Source organism: Rhinopithecus roxellana, chromosome 14 (assembly GCF_007565055.1).
Source record: "Rhinopithecus roxellana isolate Shanxi Qingling chromosome 14, ASM756505v1, whole genome shotgun sequence".
Lineage (NCBI taxonomy): Eukaryota > Metazoa > Chordata > Mammalia > Primates > Cercopithecidae > Rhinopithecus > Rhinopithecus roxellana.
In genome coordinates this window covers 80,321,967-80,341,599 of record NC_044562.1, presented here as the reverse complement: position 1 = coordinate 80,341,599, position 19,633 = coordinate 80,321,967, and the positions used below count along the sequence as shown (strand labels likewise).

The 19,633-nt window shown below is 39.6% G+C and overlaps 1 protein-coding gene across 1 annotated transcript in view; it reads right to left on the bottom strand.

The window, feature by feature from the left end:
- Positions 1-1,528: 1,528 nt before the first annotated feature.
- Positions 1,529-19,633, bottom strand: part of STK39 (serine/threonine kinase 39) — a 303,051-nt gene continuing 284,946 nt past the window's right edge. Inside the window, exons 17-18 of the mRNA XM_030916644.1 lie at positions 12,021-12,085; positions 1,529-3,086 (exon numbers count right to left, since the gene is read on the bottom strand). Coding sequence (XP_030772504.1) covers positions 3,012-3,086; positions 12,021-12,085 — 140 coding nt within the window. The 3' untranslated portion in view covers positions 1,529-3,011. The remainder of the gene's footprint in view (positions 3,087-12,020; positions 12,086-19,633) is intronic.

The window sequence follows — 19,633 nt, the reverse complement described above, 5'->3', positions numbered from 1 at the left end:
TTGCCTGTGCCTTTGGTGTCATATCCAAAAAGTCATTGATAAGACCAATGCCAAGGAGATTTCTTCCTGTTTTCTTCTAGAAGTTTTATAGTTTCATGTCTTATAATGTCTTTAATCCATTTTGAGTTGATTTGTGTGTCTGTTGTAAGATAAGGGTCCAATTTCATTGTTTTGCAAGTGGATATACAGTTTTCCCAACAAAATTTGCTGAAGAGACTGTCCTTTTCCCATTGTATATTTTTGGCACTCATGTCAAAAATTGCCATACATGTGTGGGTTTATTTCTGGACTCTATTCTGTTCTACTGGTCTGTTTTTATATCAGTACCATGCTGTTTTGATTACTATAACTTTATAATGTAATTTGAAATCAGGAAGTGTGATGCTTCTAGTTTTGCTCTTTTTCCTCAAGATTACTTTGGTTATTCAGGGCATTTTGTGGTTCCATACAAATGTTAGGATTATTTTTCATATTTCTGTGGGTAATACAATTTTAAAATTTTGATAAGGATTATACTGAATTCATAGATTGCTCTGCATAGTTGGGAATTAAGGTAGTATGGTGGGTAGGAAGCTCTAGTCCACATTTGTGTATTCTAGCAATTATGTAGGCCCTCGTGGTGATTTTTACGTACTAACTTTATCCTTGAATTCATCTTGTAAGCCAGTTCTTATTGTCCCTTCATCCTAATTTCTTTATGCATTTTTACATCTCTATCCTATTGTATGAATGTATGCAAACTACCTCAAATGCCATTAGGATGGATGCGAAAATACGGGTGGAAATTTAATACAGACATTAAATGATATTTGTAACCACGTTTAAATACAGATATTAAACGATATAACAATTATGACAAGGCAGTTATAAATAACTTCCTTAGTAATATATATTTGCTTTTTAAAGTACACTAAAGAGCTACCACATCTAGGGTTAGCTAGGAAAGAGCAATGGCAGCATCCTGGGAGTCCACTCCCCTGAAAGATTAGACTCCAATTTTGATTTTTGACTAGTCTCCATGTTTCAAAGTCCTTCAGTTATTCATGTACATTTTATCCTCTTAGAAGATGAGGGTCTTGTCTTTTCACCTACAAGTTGTACAGAAGAGTGTAAAGAACATGCTCTGAATGTCAGGAAACCAGGATCCTGGGAAGTTTACCTCTGCAAGTAGTCCTATAAAGGTCCTTGGACAAGTCATTCAACCACTCTGAGTTTCAGGGACTAACAGCACTAAAATGAACGAAGTGGCTGGAAGGAATTACTCTCTCTTGTGCCCTATAGCCCTATAGGGGTTTTAATTCCAAGACCATCTGTCTACATGGAGTAGAAATGTTTGCCTTTCATTCTCTCCTCATGCTAATTCAAGTTACTTGTCAACCCAATTCTGTACTGGAAGCATGATGCCTCTTTACTCTGCCTCTAGTGCGCTTTCACCAGTTAACTCTTACTAGGCATTTTATGGAAGTGCTATATGCCAATGCAGTAATGCAGATTATATCTCAAGGAGGAAAGAAACAATGCAAAACAATCTCGTTGTGCAATACACTTTTATTTTCCTTTTACCTTTGCAGTCATCTTTGAGTAATCGTTGTGTAAACAATAGAATGGAATGAAATTACATTAAATTGTATGCAAATGGCTCTAGAACACCTTAACAATTATGACAAGGCAATTATAAATAACTTTTTTTCCTTAGTAATATATATTTGCTTTTTAAAGTACATTAAAGAGCTGCCATATCTAGGGTTAGCTAGGAAAGAGCAATGGTACCATCCTGGGAGCCCACCTCCCTGAAAGATTAGACTCCAATTTTCAAAATCCTAACATTTACTAGTTCCATAATATATAGTCAAGCAGAGCGCTACTTGGGTTGAAAGTATTTATTCTTGAACCTCAACAGCGTTTTACCTTTTAGTCATTGCACAAAACCCTTTCAGAACATTTTCACTCCAGCTGGGTATTCTGCAAAATTTCAAGTAAAACTCAGATTCTGATATTTTCAAGTTTATCACCTTTAGAATAACAAATCCTATCACTTAAGGAGAGCCAAATCAGAGATGGGTATATAGTTAGCAATCTAACAGAATGGCAACATTTTACATAGGATTCTAAACGGTCCAATGAAGCAAAACGTAACATATGCCACCTTATGTAGAGGAAATTTTAGATCTGAGACTATTCCAGAGTAAAGCAGCCTCAGGCACATTCTTAATGTGAAAGTTTGCAAGGCACCTCCCTCTCCCAAGAGACAGTCAGATTGTAAATTGGCTTTTAGGCAAACAAACTAAAAGAATAAGCATCCAAATTCCTAATTCAGTCATTTCAAAATTTAGAAGTTACAAATACTCCAAAGATAGACCCAAAACTTTTTGTTTAAATAATGAGATTAACTCCAAGAAGCATATATTCAAAACCCTTTTTTTCTTATAGCTAAGGTGTGTAATGCATAAATATATGAAAAATAAAATTCACAGTCAGTTTTAAAACTAGAATTCAAGTTTGGCTAATAAATCTTAATTTTATAAGTATATTAATTTCTAAATACAACATAAAAGAGGCAGTATTGTCAGATGTACAATTAAAGTATTATAACAGAAATAACGACAATGAAAGGAGAAATAGGCTTCTGGATAGAAAATTCCTTTTGTTGCCAATAAATAAGACCACCTGAGTGTATTTCAGATTCTTTTCACTTAAGGGATATCCAAATTGATTGCTAAGAATATTAAATAGCCTTTGGAAAAATTAGCAACAGTCGTGCAGCTGTGGCATTTGCTTGTTCTTGTACTGTGGATTGCTAGAGAATAAAGCAGAACTCGGAGTGTTGTAAGTTTTAAAAAATTATTTTTTTATCCAATTTCGTTGAAGCTGGCCTCTTCACAATCTTCTGATTTTGCTGGGAAATGGGAGTGAGGGGGTGGGAAGAAATGGGCAGAAAGAGGGAGGGTTGAAGGGAGTGTGGGGGGGGGGGGTGGGACATGACAGATCAGGGTGACATCAAGGGACATACATCAGCTGACACTCAACTGAGCAAACCCAATCAGCTTCACTTCGTCAGGAATCTCCGACCCATCACAGCCAGATGCCTGGAAAGGGAAAAAGAAAGCCTCAGTGCTGGTTTGCTGCTGCTGCTGCTGGTTGTTAATGTCTTGTTCCTATGATGGCAGATCTAAGCAAAGGCACAGTTGGTATGGGACCATGTGTCCCGTTTCTTCCAGAAGAGAGATGCCAGCCACTCTCTTGAATGACTCCTGGAAGCTAAGTGCTGTCAGCATTGTGGCCATATCATGCTATGAAGTACAGAAGAGAGGTGGGAAGAGATTGCCATCCATTAAAATACCATGCCCAGGCTGGAAGTTTTGAAACAGTCAATGAAACACCACTGCTAAGAAACCACAAACAAATTTTTCAACAACTAAATAAAATTATTTTAAATATACTTTCTAACTAAATCACCTTAGTAATCATTCTGAAAACAACATGAAAATAAGCAGAAGAGATCTAACAGGTCACTCAGGAGTAATTTAGTTTTTACCAAACTCATCTCTTCTATAAAACTTGCCAGAAAAAAATCATCACCAAGTATTGGGATGGGCTCATTAGAGAGAACTGCTATATAAATACCAGTGAATAAATTTTACAGGGAAAGGTATTATAACAATTCTTTTCTATAAAAGAATTTTGTTTGTAATATTTTCAGACATATTAATCGCCTAAAATTGGCCAAAATTATGGTGTGTCAAATACTTTATTTTTCTTACTTCAAAATCAGAAAGAACTGGAAAGAAGCCATTGCCCTGGCTGGGCACGGTGGCTCATGCCTGTAATCCCAGTACTCTGGGAGGCCGAGGCAGGCGGATCATGAGGTCAGCAGATTGAGACCATCCTGGCCAACATGGTGAAACCCCGTCTCTACTAAAATATAAAAAATTAGCCACGTTTGGTGGCACATGCCTGTAGTGCCAGCTACTCGGGAGGCTGAGGGCTGAGGCAGGGGAATCACTTGAATCTGGGAGGCAGAGCTTGCAGTGAGCCGAGATCACGCCACTGCACTCCAGCCTGACGACAGAGCGAGACTCTGTCTCAAAAAGAAAGAAGCCATTGCCCTTCAAACCGCTCACTGGTCCTAATTAATAAGTTATTTTCACTTTCCTTCTGACCTCTCCCCCTTGCTTTTAGAGAGAGACTCTCTCTCTCTCTCTCTCTCTCTCTCTCTCTCCCCTCAGATCACCATTCTAAGCTGCCTCTCATCCTACAGTACATAAATCAGAATTGGACATTACATAAGAACAACAAGGAGGGAAGAAAAAAGTATGATGAATGACTGGGAATGGGCAATTATTTACCAAAGGATCATACAATCCTTTTCAGAGCCTAATTCCAGCTAAATTATTGTTACAACAATTAGTTTCCCATGGAAAAGTGCCCTTTCCAATCACCACAATTAACCTGCTTAGCACTGCTTGTATACATTTAGATTACGTACTGTACTGTTTTTTGAACTGTACTGTTCACAGTGTACCAGCATCAACTCTAGCATTTTCTATTAAATAAGTAGCTAACTATAATGTTTGTACCTTGAATATTTTCAAATGATTGTCTTTAAAATAACATTCTATCTATGTAAGTAGTTATGCTTATGTAAAAAAGTCACTAGCCTAAAGGATAAAAATATTAATCAGTATTTAAAGAAAGGAATTTACTTTGTACCTATCCAGTGATATCTCTGGTTTCATTTGACAGATCAGATATTCAGTGAAGTACAATTGTCATTGTTTGTGTTGACAGTGGCAATGAGCTCTGAAATGCTCTTCTTCTTATCACCTTCAACAAAGTAGTACAGGCACAGAGGGCATTTTGGCTGAGGTATTTCTGGTGGTGTCACACTGACACACCTATCCATTTTCTCCTTGTGTTATCAGTTTCTTTATCTACCTTCCTAAATCTTCCCTTCTCTCATGTGTAGCTCTTGTTAACATCATTTACTCAACCCACTGAATAATGGCAGACAACTGTGTAATTAACAGGCAACTGACAAACATCCAAAGACAAATTACGGCTGCTGGTGGTGACAAGAAGGTCAGATTGCCAAATGTAAAATACAAAAATGTACTTCAAAGCTTCATCAGAAATTTGGCAATGTGAATATCAGGAGGTTAAAATGACTAGAATAAAACTACAGTATCCAATAGTGGTTAAACTGACTAGAAATGAGAATATTAAATCCTTTCTTGTGAAGAGTAATGGAAATGAGGACTTACTAGGGTAGGTGATAAACCAGTGGTTATGGTGAGAACATCACAGAAGGAGTCTTCACAAAGTCCCTACCCACCCTGGGTCCTCAGTGCCTCCCACAGCTACACTGGAATGTCTGTCTCCTGGCCAAGACCTTTGGCTGTTTGCTTCAAGGCGCTCAGCCCTCCTTCCTCTGCTACCTGGGCTCTCACTGCTGAGTCCAGGGCTCTCTCAGCCTGGAAAGCACAAATGAGGGTGATATGCAAACGACTTTGAAATTCAGAGAAAGGAACCAATGACCCTTCAAAACAGCAATGTTCAAACTTTGGGTTCTCAGACTCTCTTGATACTCTTAAGAATTATTGAAGAGTCCAAAAAGTGTCTGCTTATGTGGGTTATTCTCGTTAGACTGACTGTCTCAGAAATTAAAACTGAGAGATTTAAAAAGTATTTTAAACATATTATTTGAAACTATGTCGATATTAAAGTAATAATATAAATAGTATATTTAAAAACATAAAATAGGTTTACATAGGTTAATTATACTATCTTAAAACTAAAACATTTTTAAAATATTCCTTTACTAATTCATTAAACTTAACAATAATAAACTGATTACATACAAACATAAATAAAATCTTTATGAAAAATAATCATAGTCCCCCTACCCACTGCAAGAAAACTCAAAGAGTGGCATGACTTTTACATTTCCTCTTTAATGACTTGCTTAATAAAAGACAGCTGGATTCTCATACCTACTTCTGTATTCAATCTACTGTTTTATGCTGTTTACCCTGAAGTACACGAAAAAAACAACAAAAAAAATCCAGCCTCATACAAATATGTATGAAAGAGGGAAGATTATTTTGATAGCTTTTCCAAATAGTTGTGGATATCATTTGTTACTGCACTAGAACTTGCCAAGTGACAGTTTCTTTAATGTAAGTTGCAATGTACACTCTGAAACCACAGTATTTTCATGCCCTGTTACCTTAAAGTCTATTGGTCTACCTTGCACTTTGAGTGGATCTTTTACCCATGCATGACTTTAAGCATCACTGACTTATGCAGATCTTCTAAATGGTTGACATGTTTTATTATACAATATGAACAATTCATTATACAATGTCAACAAATCATATTCATTAGTAACACCCATCACCAATCTCATCAGAAAAGTCTTTAAATACTGGATTACTATCAAGCTTACAGTAGCAATACAAGTTTTCCAAAATCCTATTTTTGCTTGAAAGCTTGAATTTATTATCAACAACAAATATTGTCAGATTTGTTTATTTATTCATATTTTTTGAGACAGAGTCTCGCTCTGTCACCCAGGCTGGAGTGCAGTGGTGCGAGCTCAACTTACTGCAGCCTCCGCCTCCTGGGTTCAAGTGATTCTCCTGCCTCAGCCTCCTGAGCAGCTGGGACTACAGGTGCCCGCCACCACGCCCAGCTAATTCTTTTTTTTTTTTTTAATTTTTAGTAGAGATGAGGTTTCACCATGTTAGCCAGGATGGTCTCGATCTCCTGACCTTGTGATCCGCCCGTTTCGGCCTCCCAAACTGCTGGGATAATGTAAAGGCGTGAGCCACCGCGCCCGGCCATCAGTTTTGTTTTTTTTTTAAAGTGTCAGTCTTACTTTCTTCATTTTGAAAAAAAGTCTGCCAAATATCCGAGTCTGAATAACCACAGTTTGTCAGCTATTCTTTCAAGTAAAAATGATGTTTCATGAAGAAAGAAAAAGTACGTAGGTAAGCTCAAACCAAACAATCTCACAAGTGCTTTTCCTGGAGACTGTCAATGTACACCCGGATAATGAAGGAGTGATTCCCACTTCATCACGCTGAAAACCGAAAAGATGTGTCCTGTAGCTGAAATTCAATGAAGTCAGTAATGTTTCCTGCCTTGTTAGGAAAATTCTCAAGTGAAACTGGCTTTGCTTTTTCACAGTGAGTGACAGTGCCTGGCTTTGAGGAACACAATGACTATTAGTGCAGTCTGATGTCGCTGCATGTGTGCTGACATTACCAGTTTTACCCACTATGGCTTTACACCAACACAGTGGAAAAGGCAAGTCACAAAGAGTTTTGACATCCAGGGTCACCTAGAAAGGGCTCAGGTAAACTCAGAAGTTTGAGGCCCATGCTTCAGAACGTGCTATCCCCAAATATGCCACTCTTCTATTTCATTGTTTTGAGTTAAAGACACTTTAAAAAACAACAGCAACAGATGCAGGAAGGACCCTCTGACTTTCCTAAAGGCAGGAGTTAAAACTCCCATGTGGAAGGTTTCCTCCCTGCACCTGGAAGAAGAAAGATATTCTGATCACCAGAGGTGGGGAGCTGAAGTCCCTGACAGACATCTACACAAACAAACCTTGTTAAACTCATCCTTGTGTTCCTAGTCACTTCTCCATAATGAACCCTCATCCCAGCCCCCCACTGCCTTGCCCCTTTCATCATTTACTGCTTTGTCCAACTCAGTATGTGTGCTCAATTCTAACAGGGTCTTCATTTCTTTATGAGGCTTCTCAGGTCATGTAAAACTTAGATTAAACAAATATGTATGCTTTTCTCCGGTTAATCTGTTTCATGTCAGTTTACTTCCAGGCCCAGCCAAAAATCCCTAAGAAGGCTGAGGTAACAGTTTGCCCTCCTACCAAAGGAAAATGTCTACATTATCAGGGACCTAGTGTATGACCTAGTGTAGGACAGCGTATGACACCATGCACGCTCTCACTCAGGGTGTATTCTGATTCCTGAACACCCACCTCCTCACCCCTCCTGCCATGACAGCAGGTGTGGCTGCCCCCCACGGAGGAGCTGAAGTTATGGTTGCCTGGCGTCACTGACAAGGAATGCCTCCACCCCAAATGCGGGTGCACTTTGGAATCACCAGGAGAGTCTGAGGTGGCCCCCACCATAGAGTCTGAGAACCACCGGTCTATCCCAGTGCTTCCCAGTGTGAAACTACAAGTTTCCTTTAAAGCATTGGTTCTCAAACTTTAGCCTGCATCAGAATCACCTGGAGGGCTTGTTAAAACGGATTCCAGTGTCCCACCCCCCAAGAGATTCTCATTCCTTAGTCCTGAGATGGGGTCCTAGAATTTACATTGTAATCCAGTTCTCAAGGGATGCTGACACTGTCAGTCTGGGGGCCACATGTGGACAGCCACTCTTTTAGGCTGGGAGTAGGAGGCACAGAGCTGCCACGTGGACCTTCTGGAACTGGAAGTTTCCTTGAAGATCTTTGTCTCACTTTTCTACCCCTTCAGTAGGAGAAGAAAGTTAAAACTCTTAGGGAGTTTTTACTCCTTTTCAGGCTTGACTTTACCTGCACTTTGCAAAATGTTGCCTTAGTCATGCAGCCTCCAATTATGCAGAAGCTGAGAACCTCTAAAAAGAAGTCCTTTTAGTCACTGTGAAAATGCTTATGAAATTTCTATCTGCAATACATATAATACTATTAAACTTCAGTAACTAAAATCTATAATGCTCATGTTAATGTGTACCAATTAGATGTTAATTACATGTTCTCAAAATTTGTATTCTGTCTTCCAGGGCAAATTAAATGTATCTTATTTCATGTTTTTTCTAATGCAATTTCAAAAATTCCACATTGAAAGCAGGAAGATTCACCTACTTACAAAACTGCTCAGTAGTCCATTCAAAAATGGCTTAAAAATAAAGACCTGTCTCAAGGCTTACAACAATAAAACACTACTAATACATCAAACTCAAAGCATATAACAGTTGAGCTGAAATGCCCTCTATGCCCAAACCACTTTGTTAAAAGTGAAGAGAAGAATCTGATCTCCCAGCCCCTGGCCATACCAACCATGGAAATCCTACTTATTATCCTCCCTGTGGAATGCTTCTCAGGGTTTGCTGAACACTGGAACCACCATGAAGTCCTTTTAATATTCCCACAGCCCAGGCTGCACCAAGAGCAATTAAATCAGAATATCTGTTGCAGGACCCAGACACTAGGTCCTACAACAGGACCCATTTCACATGTTGGGAACCCCAGGCTCTCTGGGGTTAATTTGCCCAGGATCACACAGTGGAAGCTGCAGACTCACCCCTGGTCTAGACTCAAAGCCCATGCTCCTCAACAACCATTTATTCCTGGAGGCAGACCCCTGCAGCCTTAGGCATTTAATGTTTAAAGTATCCCAGTGCTCCTGAGTGAAACCACTGTGCAGGGCGGTAAAGAACCACAGTATCATGACACTGCTGTTCTTTACACAATTTTCAGGCCCCTGACATTTTCCTTTAAAAAGTAATGAAAGGCACTGAGATTAAAATAATGATAAACAGCTGAGAGATAAAGGGACCATGCGCAGCAGCAGCTTATGAGGAAAAACGCTGCTAAAATACTTTGATCTTTTATTCCTGAATAAAATAACCAAGTTGATGAATGAGGGTAAATGCATTTGAATCTCTGCAGTTTATCGAGATGTTAGTGTCCTATGCAAGATCAGGCCAAAAACCAGTTCAAATTAGCTCTGTCAAGTCGATCTTAAACCGGCTGGCAGTTGATAGCTACAAAGAAGCCCTCCTGGGGCTTAACAAGGGCTGGACAGAAAGTTAAGTGACAGAAATAAGGTCCCTCCTGAGTTTGGTTTTCTTTAACATCTTTATCTTTGGCGAGAATAAACTATCAATTTCCATTTACTGTGAATACCACACTACTACATTTTCAAACTGTAATGGGAAGGAAAACATATATGGAATTGTTTCTAAAACTCTCCTGTGCCTGACAGGCCACTATTACTCAATCTGCTGAAGGTACAAAGGAGATTCAGTCTCAGCCAATGTAGATTCAGTCCCAGCCAATGTAAATGTACCCAGTCATCCAAAAGGAGGAATCTACAAAATGACAGAAAACTGTACAACCCTAAGGCCGCAGGGGTCTGCCTCCAAGAATGAATGGCTGTTGACAGCATGGGCTTTGAGGCGAGACCAGGGGTGAGTCTGCAGCTTCCAGACTCAGGATCTGTGTGATCACTGTGTGATTCTGGGCAAATCAACCCCAGAGAGCCTGGGGTTCCTGAGATGTGAAATGGGCCTGCTACCAGAGATAATGGTAAAGCAGGAGAGCTGGAGGGGTGGGGGCAGACCAGGTTTCATTAGCCATGTCCCAGGTATGTGGTTTACAATAGGGCAGAGGAGACACTGTGTCTACTACATTTTGGGGTTGTAGGAGGATTACTCTGGCTACAGCCACAGGGTGGTAAACAGAGCCAAAAGCTGGCAAATTGGTGGCAGGAAGATTAGTTTCTGAAGATGACAGAATCCTGCTTGGATGCAGGAAATGGAGATGCAGGGAAGAGGACAGAATCCAGAGAGAATTTAAGAAACATATAAGCCGATTAGGAGATGAGGGAGAGTTTTACATTATTCTTTGGTTTACCTAGAGACTGTACAGCGGCTGTTTTCACAAAATCTTCGGGAGTAGGAAAGGGCCAGGGTTACTGTTCCTCTTTCATAATAAAACGAGAAAAGTCCTGCATGAGAGTTTCAGACTCTTATCTCTGTTTGCATAAAAGAAATTAGGAAAATGTTCTGGAGGTGGTATTAAAAAAATGAATAAAGGGACATACATTGGCTTGAAATACTGACACAGGATGCCATTTTCTTATCAATATACTCTCATATTAAAAACACACACACACACACACACACACACACACACACACATTAAGAGGTGACAGTGTCATCTCAAACCAGAAGAGGGATTTTCCCATTTGTTAACCTAGCACTCTACATCTGAATAAAATGTTACTTTCTTATCAAAGCAAAAAGAATTCCTTCAGATATATCTTTTCTGTGAAAATCTTTGTTTTTCTTTTATCACACAGCCTAGCTATCTAAAATTAGATGGGAAGCAAGACCCGGAAAGTTAATTAGCACCAGGCTCACATTTACTGTAACTAATCATTTAGCGTTTTTGGTCACCCACATTTTCCATTTAATTTTACAAATAGAAAAAATATCATCAATATATGTCGTGCACAGCAAAGTGTTGGTCATCTAGATCTAAAATTGCTTCTGGGATTCTGACCAGCCTTTGATAAAATTAACTTGTGATTTTTAAAATGTGCCTTAATGTACTGTTTGCTAAAACTTTTTGGAAAATGGTCACTTTAGACTATCTGGACTTCTCTCCATTTCTGACCACCCAGGATGTCCAGTACTCTGTATCTCTGTGGCCACCTAGTACTTAAGTTTAAAATCTACTAGTGCAGAATAACTGTTGAAATATCTCCTTTCTACAAAAATCTGTTACTGTGATTTGAAATGTGGAAGTAAAATGTTGTGTCTTTGCTCGCCAGCCTTAAGTTGTTCTACAATTGCTTCCAATTACCTAACCCATTTCTACAACAATCAGCCTCTATTTTTAAAAGTTAGAACCACTTGGCTTTTGTCTTAGGAAAGCTTTATTAAGAGTGTTGCTTTGAATTCAGTGTAATTTTGTCTTCATGGTCCAGTTGCGATACAAACTGTAAGCAAAACGATCTAGGTTTCTCACATGGCCACTCTTAGTCAAAGGTGTGATGATAAAAGAAAAAGCTATGCTCATAGAAGAGGAAATTTCCAGTTACAGTCAGAAAACGTTCCCTAATGTTGCAGAGTCAAATGTTTCCAAATGCAAAAATTGATTCTAAAAGAAAACAGTAGCAGCAAAATTACAGAGTAGGTTATTAAACTAGATTATTATTCCCTGCTGGCACAGCATGGCAAAATATTACCTCCTTCTTTCCATAACTTTCTACTTACCAACTTAAATGTCAATGTTTTTAAAGCTTTGGGATCATCTACAATCTTCTGTAAATTAGCAGCCACTGTAAAATACAAACATAGAGAGAAAGTGTTCAAATTATTTCCAGTAACACTGGATTTTCACATCAGTGACTCAGAAAATTTGACTAATGATGCAATAAATTGTAAAATCATTTCTTTCATAAACATTGCAAAGTCCATATAAATGACCAAATTGCTCTCATACAGATATTTTCTACAACAATTGATATTATTTCAGCAATCTTGTATCTATGCACATCTGAATTAATCACTATATGTCAACTCTGCATTTCATATAATAAAATCTGAAATTACTTTCTAATGGAAAGTAGAAATGATAGCAACCCCCAGTGTTTCTGCCACTTGGCTTCTCTAAATATTCATTACTAAGAAATGTATTAGCCAGGAGAGGGCAGTACAAAACAAAGAGGAGAGGTAGTGGGGAGAAAAAACAAAAAACAAAAAAAACCAAACCTTTCTCTGGAAATAGAAGGTCAGCACATTTGAACCCCTGTCCTATAAATTCACTCAATTCTCTGAACCCATTTTTATCAAGGCAACAAAATACCATGGATAACCTCTACAACTCAAGCGCATGTTTTAAGGCTTTCAGAGCACAATGATCTGTCAAACCAGGGAAGTGCCACCTTGAATAATACCCAAGTTCGCTGAACAGGGTCAAGCACTAGACTAGAGGCTGTCAGGTTGGAGCTCAGTGCCGTAGATATGTTTTCAGTATTAGCTGGATTCACTGGAGATCTGTCCTTGTTCTCCACGATGTAATGATCTATCTGATACCCCAGTAGAGAAGTCAGCTTTTCCTGCTTACTCCACTGGCTCAGGGTACTGCTAATGAACAGAATTATCAAAAGGTAATGATGATGGGAACTTAAAACTTACTTTTTCCATATCCACACCTGAAGTATAAAGTCCTGAAAGTCAAATAAGGGCTACTGCTTAGGGAAGGAGAAGCTACTGCTGAAGAAATTATGGGAGAATGTCCTGCTTGTCATTTTTAATTTTTTATGAGTAAAATTATCTGCTGCTTCAGTAGATATTGAAAAGTTATCTGAATTTTTTAAGATAAAAAAATTTAAGATAAAATAGTAAACATTTAAGTATGTTGAGAAAAGGGTTTCAAGTAGAAAATGTATAAGTAGAAAGTAGTAAGAAATCTGTGCAAATTTTAATTTTCTCTAAAGTTGACTGACAACAACCTAGATACATGGATTTTCTGCAGATCAGTTTATTTCATTTAATGTATCAGCTGCAGAGGAGAAAAAAGAAAAATTATGTACTCAATATGGCCTATTTCTCTGTATAAACCATAATTGCAAGCATCATTGTATCTTCATTTGTTGCCCTTTTAATACTTCCATTCTGAGTGATCTGCAGTTTCATTTTTACCAACACTCCTCCCATCTGCCTCCTCTTTTGCTCCTCTTTCTTTTGCCCACAAAGGCAAGCACACACATATCAGGTATACCCCAGGGCACCAATTCCTGAATAGTTATCCTCGCAAAGCTTCCTGCGGCCTTTCAACAGTTTTCTGAACATATTTTAGACACTAAAATCATCAAGGCATTTATGCAAGAAACATTGGCTCATGGAGTGCAAAGCTCTGCTGTAAAATCCTGTCCACCAAAGGCCAGTATTTATCATGTCAGGGCATTCTGACTATATGCAAATCACAGCAAATGAACACAGTACCCATTTTCTTAAAACATAAAAGTGTTCTAATAGTTCCTCTGATTTGGGCTGATTTCATGAGTGGCCATAAATTCTTCGCATAAATTTCAGTCCTTTCATTAGAGTTTCTTGGTTAATGTGGACGATTTACTGCCTTGTTCTGGGTCATCTATTTCCAGTCTGCTCTCTAATGTTCAGTCAAAAGCAGAGCTCCAGCCTACATTAATTCACAACCCTCTCTCCAGTGTACATGTATATATACGAGGGCCAATTTCCAGGGAATGTGTCAAGCAAGTTGGAGACTGAAGGGCAAGATGGAGCTGCCTGCATCTTCAACAATCATCCCAGAAACCACGCTCCCCAATTGTGAGTCTCACACCTTTGGGACATTAAAAATTCAAATTCTGTCTTCAGCTCAAAGCAAAAATAGCAAAACTGGCCACTTACCTGATTACTTATCCCAGCTGCTAGGCTTATTTTCAATTTGGTTGATTCTAATTTGTTGTAAAGTGCTATAAAACACCTTCATTTAACTGACATCACATAAAATTCAGGGTGATGCTAATTTTTTTTCCAGTAGCAACGCTCATTAAAAAGATGGGTGTCACTGTTTCCTCCCATCTCCTGACTATGCACCTGGATTTCGAAAATAAAAATACTCCTTACCTGGAACGTGAGCTGAGAAGGAAGGGCTGGGTAGGACTGGCTGTTGCTTTAGAGCTGCCTGAACCTGTGCTGAGAACACTGACCTTTGTGTTGTAAGACACTCAAGTTTCTGGAAAATATGGGGATTCTGAACCCTGCTTGCTCAGTAGCCACTGACTCATTTCAAATCCCTCTTGGTTTTCCCAAATAAAACTCATGCCCCTTGGTTTCTGCTGCAGACACTGTGCTATCTTCTTTGAACTAGTCCCTCCCTTCCCAGCCCACACTCTTTCTCTGTTATTTGGGCAAACAGGGACACCAACAATATGCACTGAGGCCCTCAAGGACTGTGGCCCTCAAGCCCTGTCACTATGGCTTTACCAACACTCCTCCCACCCACCTGTCACTACAGGGTATCTTTGTGGGAACAATGGATTTTTTTTCTATTTTTTTGTTTTTCTGTATCACACTTTAGGCTTGAATACCTGTCAGGGCTGGAAGTTTCTATTTCCTTTTTTTTTTTTGGAGAACATTTAGCCTAAGGTATGATAAGTATTGTTGTTTATGAAACTGTAACGGTATCATTAACAGCCACATGGAAAAGACGCTGATGCTCAGTACTTCCCTGATCTAAACAGAGAAAGAAATAAGATCATCCTGGGGGTAATCCACTGGAGGCAAGGCAGCAGAGCCGACACTTTTTCGGCAAACTAAGTCAGGCATTCTCCAGACACTGTTTTCTGTATACATTCCTTGCACTATTCAAATTCTCCACATTTTTAAAATGTAATTTCAACTTTTGTTTCAGCTTCAGGGGTTCGTGTGCGGGCTTATTACCTAGGTGTATTGTGTGATGCTGAGGTTTGGGGTATGACTGATCCTGTTACCCAAGTACTGAGCATAGTACCCAGTACTTTTTCAACCCTTGTCTCCCTCTCTCCTTCCCCCTCAAGTAGGCCCTGGTGTCTGTTCCCTTCTTTGTATCCATGTGTACTCAATGTTTAGCTCTCACAAGTGAGAACACGAGGGATTTGGTTTTCTGTCCCTGTGTTAATTCACTTAGGATAATGGCCTTCAGCTGCATCCATGTCGCTGCAAATGTCAAGATTTCGTTCTGTTTCATGGCTGGGTGGTATTCCGTGCCGTACATGTACCACATTTTCTTTACCCAATCCACTGCTGATAGGCACCTGGGTTGATTCGATGTCTTTGCTATTGTGAATAGTGCTGTGATGCACATACGTATGTGTGCGTCTTTTTGGTAGAACAATTTATTTTCTTTTGGATACACACCAAGTCATGGGATTGCTGGGTTAAATACTAGTTCCGTTTTAAGTTATTTGAGAAATTATGCACATTTTGACAGTTGGAAAAATAAGTTATATATGACATTTATAGTCTACGTCTATATTCTGAGTAATTAGTCAAAAGATACACTTTTTCCTGAGGTGCCAGCTTATTTCACACCAACTCCATGTTCTGGTGACAGTGAGTTAATTCACTTAATTTTAGCTGTTTCCAAACACAAGCTATGGGGAAAAGAGAACCAATGAACATGGAGTCTAATGTACTACTTCCAACAGTAAAAAATTTCTAACATTAGACAAAAGCATGGTCTTGGGTTACCTGACAAGGTGATGACTTCAAATATTGTTTTATCCAAAGAGACACCCTGAATAGATTGATGCAGAAAGGCAGCATGAGATTGCAAAGAAAGAGACAATCCAAGCTCTAAGTAAGGAGAGAAGGAGATGGTATGAGGGTAGGTTTCTTACGGATACTGCTAGAACAGTAATATAAAATTAACATTTTATTTTAATTAGATTTCTTTGAAATACAGCCACACATACAGAAAACTTACTAACTCAGTTTGGGACAAAATAAAAGATTCACCCCATTATTTTCCCTAAACCTCCAGGCTCTCATCTTCATGGGATGCACTGCAGCACAGTGTATAAGAACCTGAATTCCTGAGCCAGGGTGCTGGGGTTCAAATCCTCCTCCTGCTCACAGCTGTGTGACCTTCCTGAACGAAGTTCACTTAGCCTCCTCTTTGTGCTCAAGGCCATGCATTGGTCATTGTTGAAATGAAGATATTAATGATGCCTACCTGATAGGGTTTGTTTTGAGGATTAATTAACACACGTAAAGTGCTTAGAATAATGCTCGATGTATAGCAAGCGGTTAATAAATTTTCCTCTCTGCCCTGGACAATGGCAATATCTTATCTGGTTTCCTTGCCTTCTGTCTTACCTGCTGAGAGCCCTCTTTCTCATACTCACCAGAGTTACTGGAGAACCTAGATTGAGAACTGGAGTGTGTTACTTCCTTGAGCAATGCTGTTTAACTGTTTCCATCAACTTTGGGATAAAGTCCAAATTTTTAACATGGTCAGTGACAGCCTCCATGGTCAGGCCTCGGCCAACCACTCCAGCTTATCTTTTGCCATTTCCTACCCTGAATCTTCCCAGGAAAGGCTCCATAACTCCATTATCCTCCAGCTCTCTATCCCTGCTCTTATCATCATATACTGAAATAATCTGTCACAGATCTGATTTCCTCACTAGATTCAAACTCTGAACACCCAGAAAAAATTGTATTCATCTTTGTAAAACATTCATCTTTGAAATACATCCACATATGCAGAAACCGATGACTTCTTACCACCTCCACTGCTGCTCCCCAAGTGAGACTACCACCAACTTGCCACTAGACTCGTCCAGTAGCTGTGGTCTCACTGCTTCCACCCCGGTCCCTCAATGGCCTAGGCTTCACCCAGAGGGCAGGGGAGGCTTCTAACATGTAGACAAACCATGTTACTTTTCTATTCAAAACCCTCTGTTGGCCTTCCAGCTCTGAGTAAAGCCATGGTCTCTACAATGGTCTACCAAACCCACCTGATCAGGCCTCCTGCTCCATCTCTCCTCTTATCCCTCACCACTCTCTCCCTCGCTGCTCCTGCTCCAGCCACAGAGCCTCCATGCTGACCCTGGAGCATTTAGGGCAGGGGCTCGCCCAGAACCTCTGTACCTGCCATTCCCTCTCCCGGAAATGTTCCTCCTCCACAACTCCATGACTGCCTCCCTCCCTTCCTTTCAGTTTCTCCTCAAATGTCCGTGGCTACCCTATTAACACACCCCACCACCCCCTCACTCTCTCTTTACCCAGAATTTTTCTTTCTCACAGCGCTTACCACCTCCTGATATACTATATATTTATGCATTATTTTTGGATGTGGCCCTTTACCTACTCTACATACCCAGAAAATGAGCTCCAATGAATACAGGAACTGATTTGTTCACTACTATGTTCCCAGTGCCTGACACAGACGGATATCAATCTGTGTTGAATACATGAATAAATGGAAAAACGAATCTTTGTGACATCAGTGCCCACCAGTACAATGTCTAGTACACTGTATTTGGTAAATATCCTCAAGGCCTTCTCCCCAGACACAAGCTCACAAAAGTATGCATACAATTTAAAGGATTCTAAGACACTAAGAATCCCACATTGAGACTCTCTGAAAGAAGAATTATTCCTGTTTTGGAAAGTTTCTACAAACATTTGTCTCCTAAGCAATACTCCCATTCATTTGCCCTGTTACGGAAAAGTAAATATGGCCTGAGAAAGACTCTGTACTTCTATATTTGAGTCCTTGTGGATGAACTGCAACCTAACTTACTAAGTAGACAAGACTGAAAACCTAACTTAAGAGTATGAGCCTGTAACAATTGCTGAGTCCTAGCCAATCTCAGCAGCCATACTTCAACGAGTCATACACTGCTGGGTGTTCAAACTGGTTCAAATAAGGCAAATGCCAAGCTGTAGCCAATCCAGTTGTTTCTGTACCTCACTTCTGATTTCTGTATGTTACTTTACGTTTTTTGTCCATAAATTTGTCTGACCATAAGGCACCCCTGGAGTCTGAATCTGCTATGATTCTAGGGGCTGCCCAATTTGCGAATCATTCATTGCTCAATTAAACTCCTTTAAATTTAATTTGGCTGAAGTTTTTCTTTTAACAGATGGTGTCAGAAGTGGGATCAGAAGAAGAGCTTCTAATGACCCCAGGAGCACTGAGTGAACATGCAAAGTAACTGCAGGACCCACTTGTATCCATTGATCTTTTGGAACAGCTGGAGATTGTGGCTAAGTTCTCTCTTAGATTTTGGAGCTCCAATGGATTTGTGTTTTGAGCTCTCTGAGTTTCTTTGAGCAAATTTCTGATCCAAACTGGGTTTGGAAGTCATGACAGAAACTGGACTGGGTCTAGGAATGGATTTCATCTGGTAACTAATTGGCCTGGATCCAGTTAGAGGCCTCTGACATCAGACTAGGTCAGAAAGAAAACGGGTAGCAAATGATAATATCGTAGGGGTGTAAAATTTGTTTCTTAAAAATTCGTGGGGATTTTTGTGTTCTACCCCTTTGTTTCATTTTTCTTGTGCACGTAGGTAGGAAAAAAATTATTGGTTAAGTTTATCAAGGGAACCCTAGAGGAAAGTCAATATTTTAGGTAAAAATGAGATTCTTAATTTCTGAAAAACTGAGTTCCTTCATGCTTACACATTAGGCACAGAAAGCAATGGAGTCTTACAGAAATGGCTCTTACTAAAGGTAACTTACTGTGGAATGTTCCGAATAAACAATGCATGGAAGTGCATTTAAAAATGAAAAGTTAAATCTGCTAATCTTTCAGCTTAAGTTACTATCCCAATACAAAGGAAAAAGACTGCAGCACCAATCGGCTGCCTTTGGATAAGTAATGGGGTACATTTTACCTGAGTAAAGGATAGGATTGGGTTAGAGGCCCTCCCCTCAGTAAAGTCCCTCTCGGTTAAAAATGGATTAAAGATGACAGGGTCCCATCAGGAGCAAGTTTGAGCCTTGCCAGTTCAATGCTGAGTGGCTGATGTCTGTGTTTTATCTGACGTATTTCACTCTGGCCAGAACAAAAAATGTTAATTGGGTTACCCCATGCAACCCCTTGGGCAGCAACTTGCAAAACTGAGAGGCTTTTGCCTGTAGAAACACACAAACAAAAAAAGATGATTTTCCCTTATGATGTGGCTTAGCCCCAGGGCTACACTGTGGCAAGCAAGGTCACTAGGGCTGCTCAGGGAAGGGGAACCCAGAACCTGGCATGTTGGCAAAAGGGTAAGAACTTCTTACCAGTCAGACTCTGGCCTCTCTCTGTGCAAACTGGTTAAATGAGTGGTAAAAGTCACCGTCTATCTCTCTGCAAAGTTTTA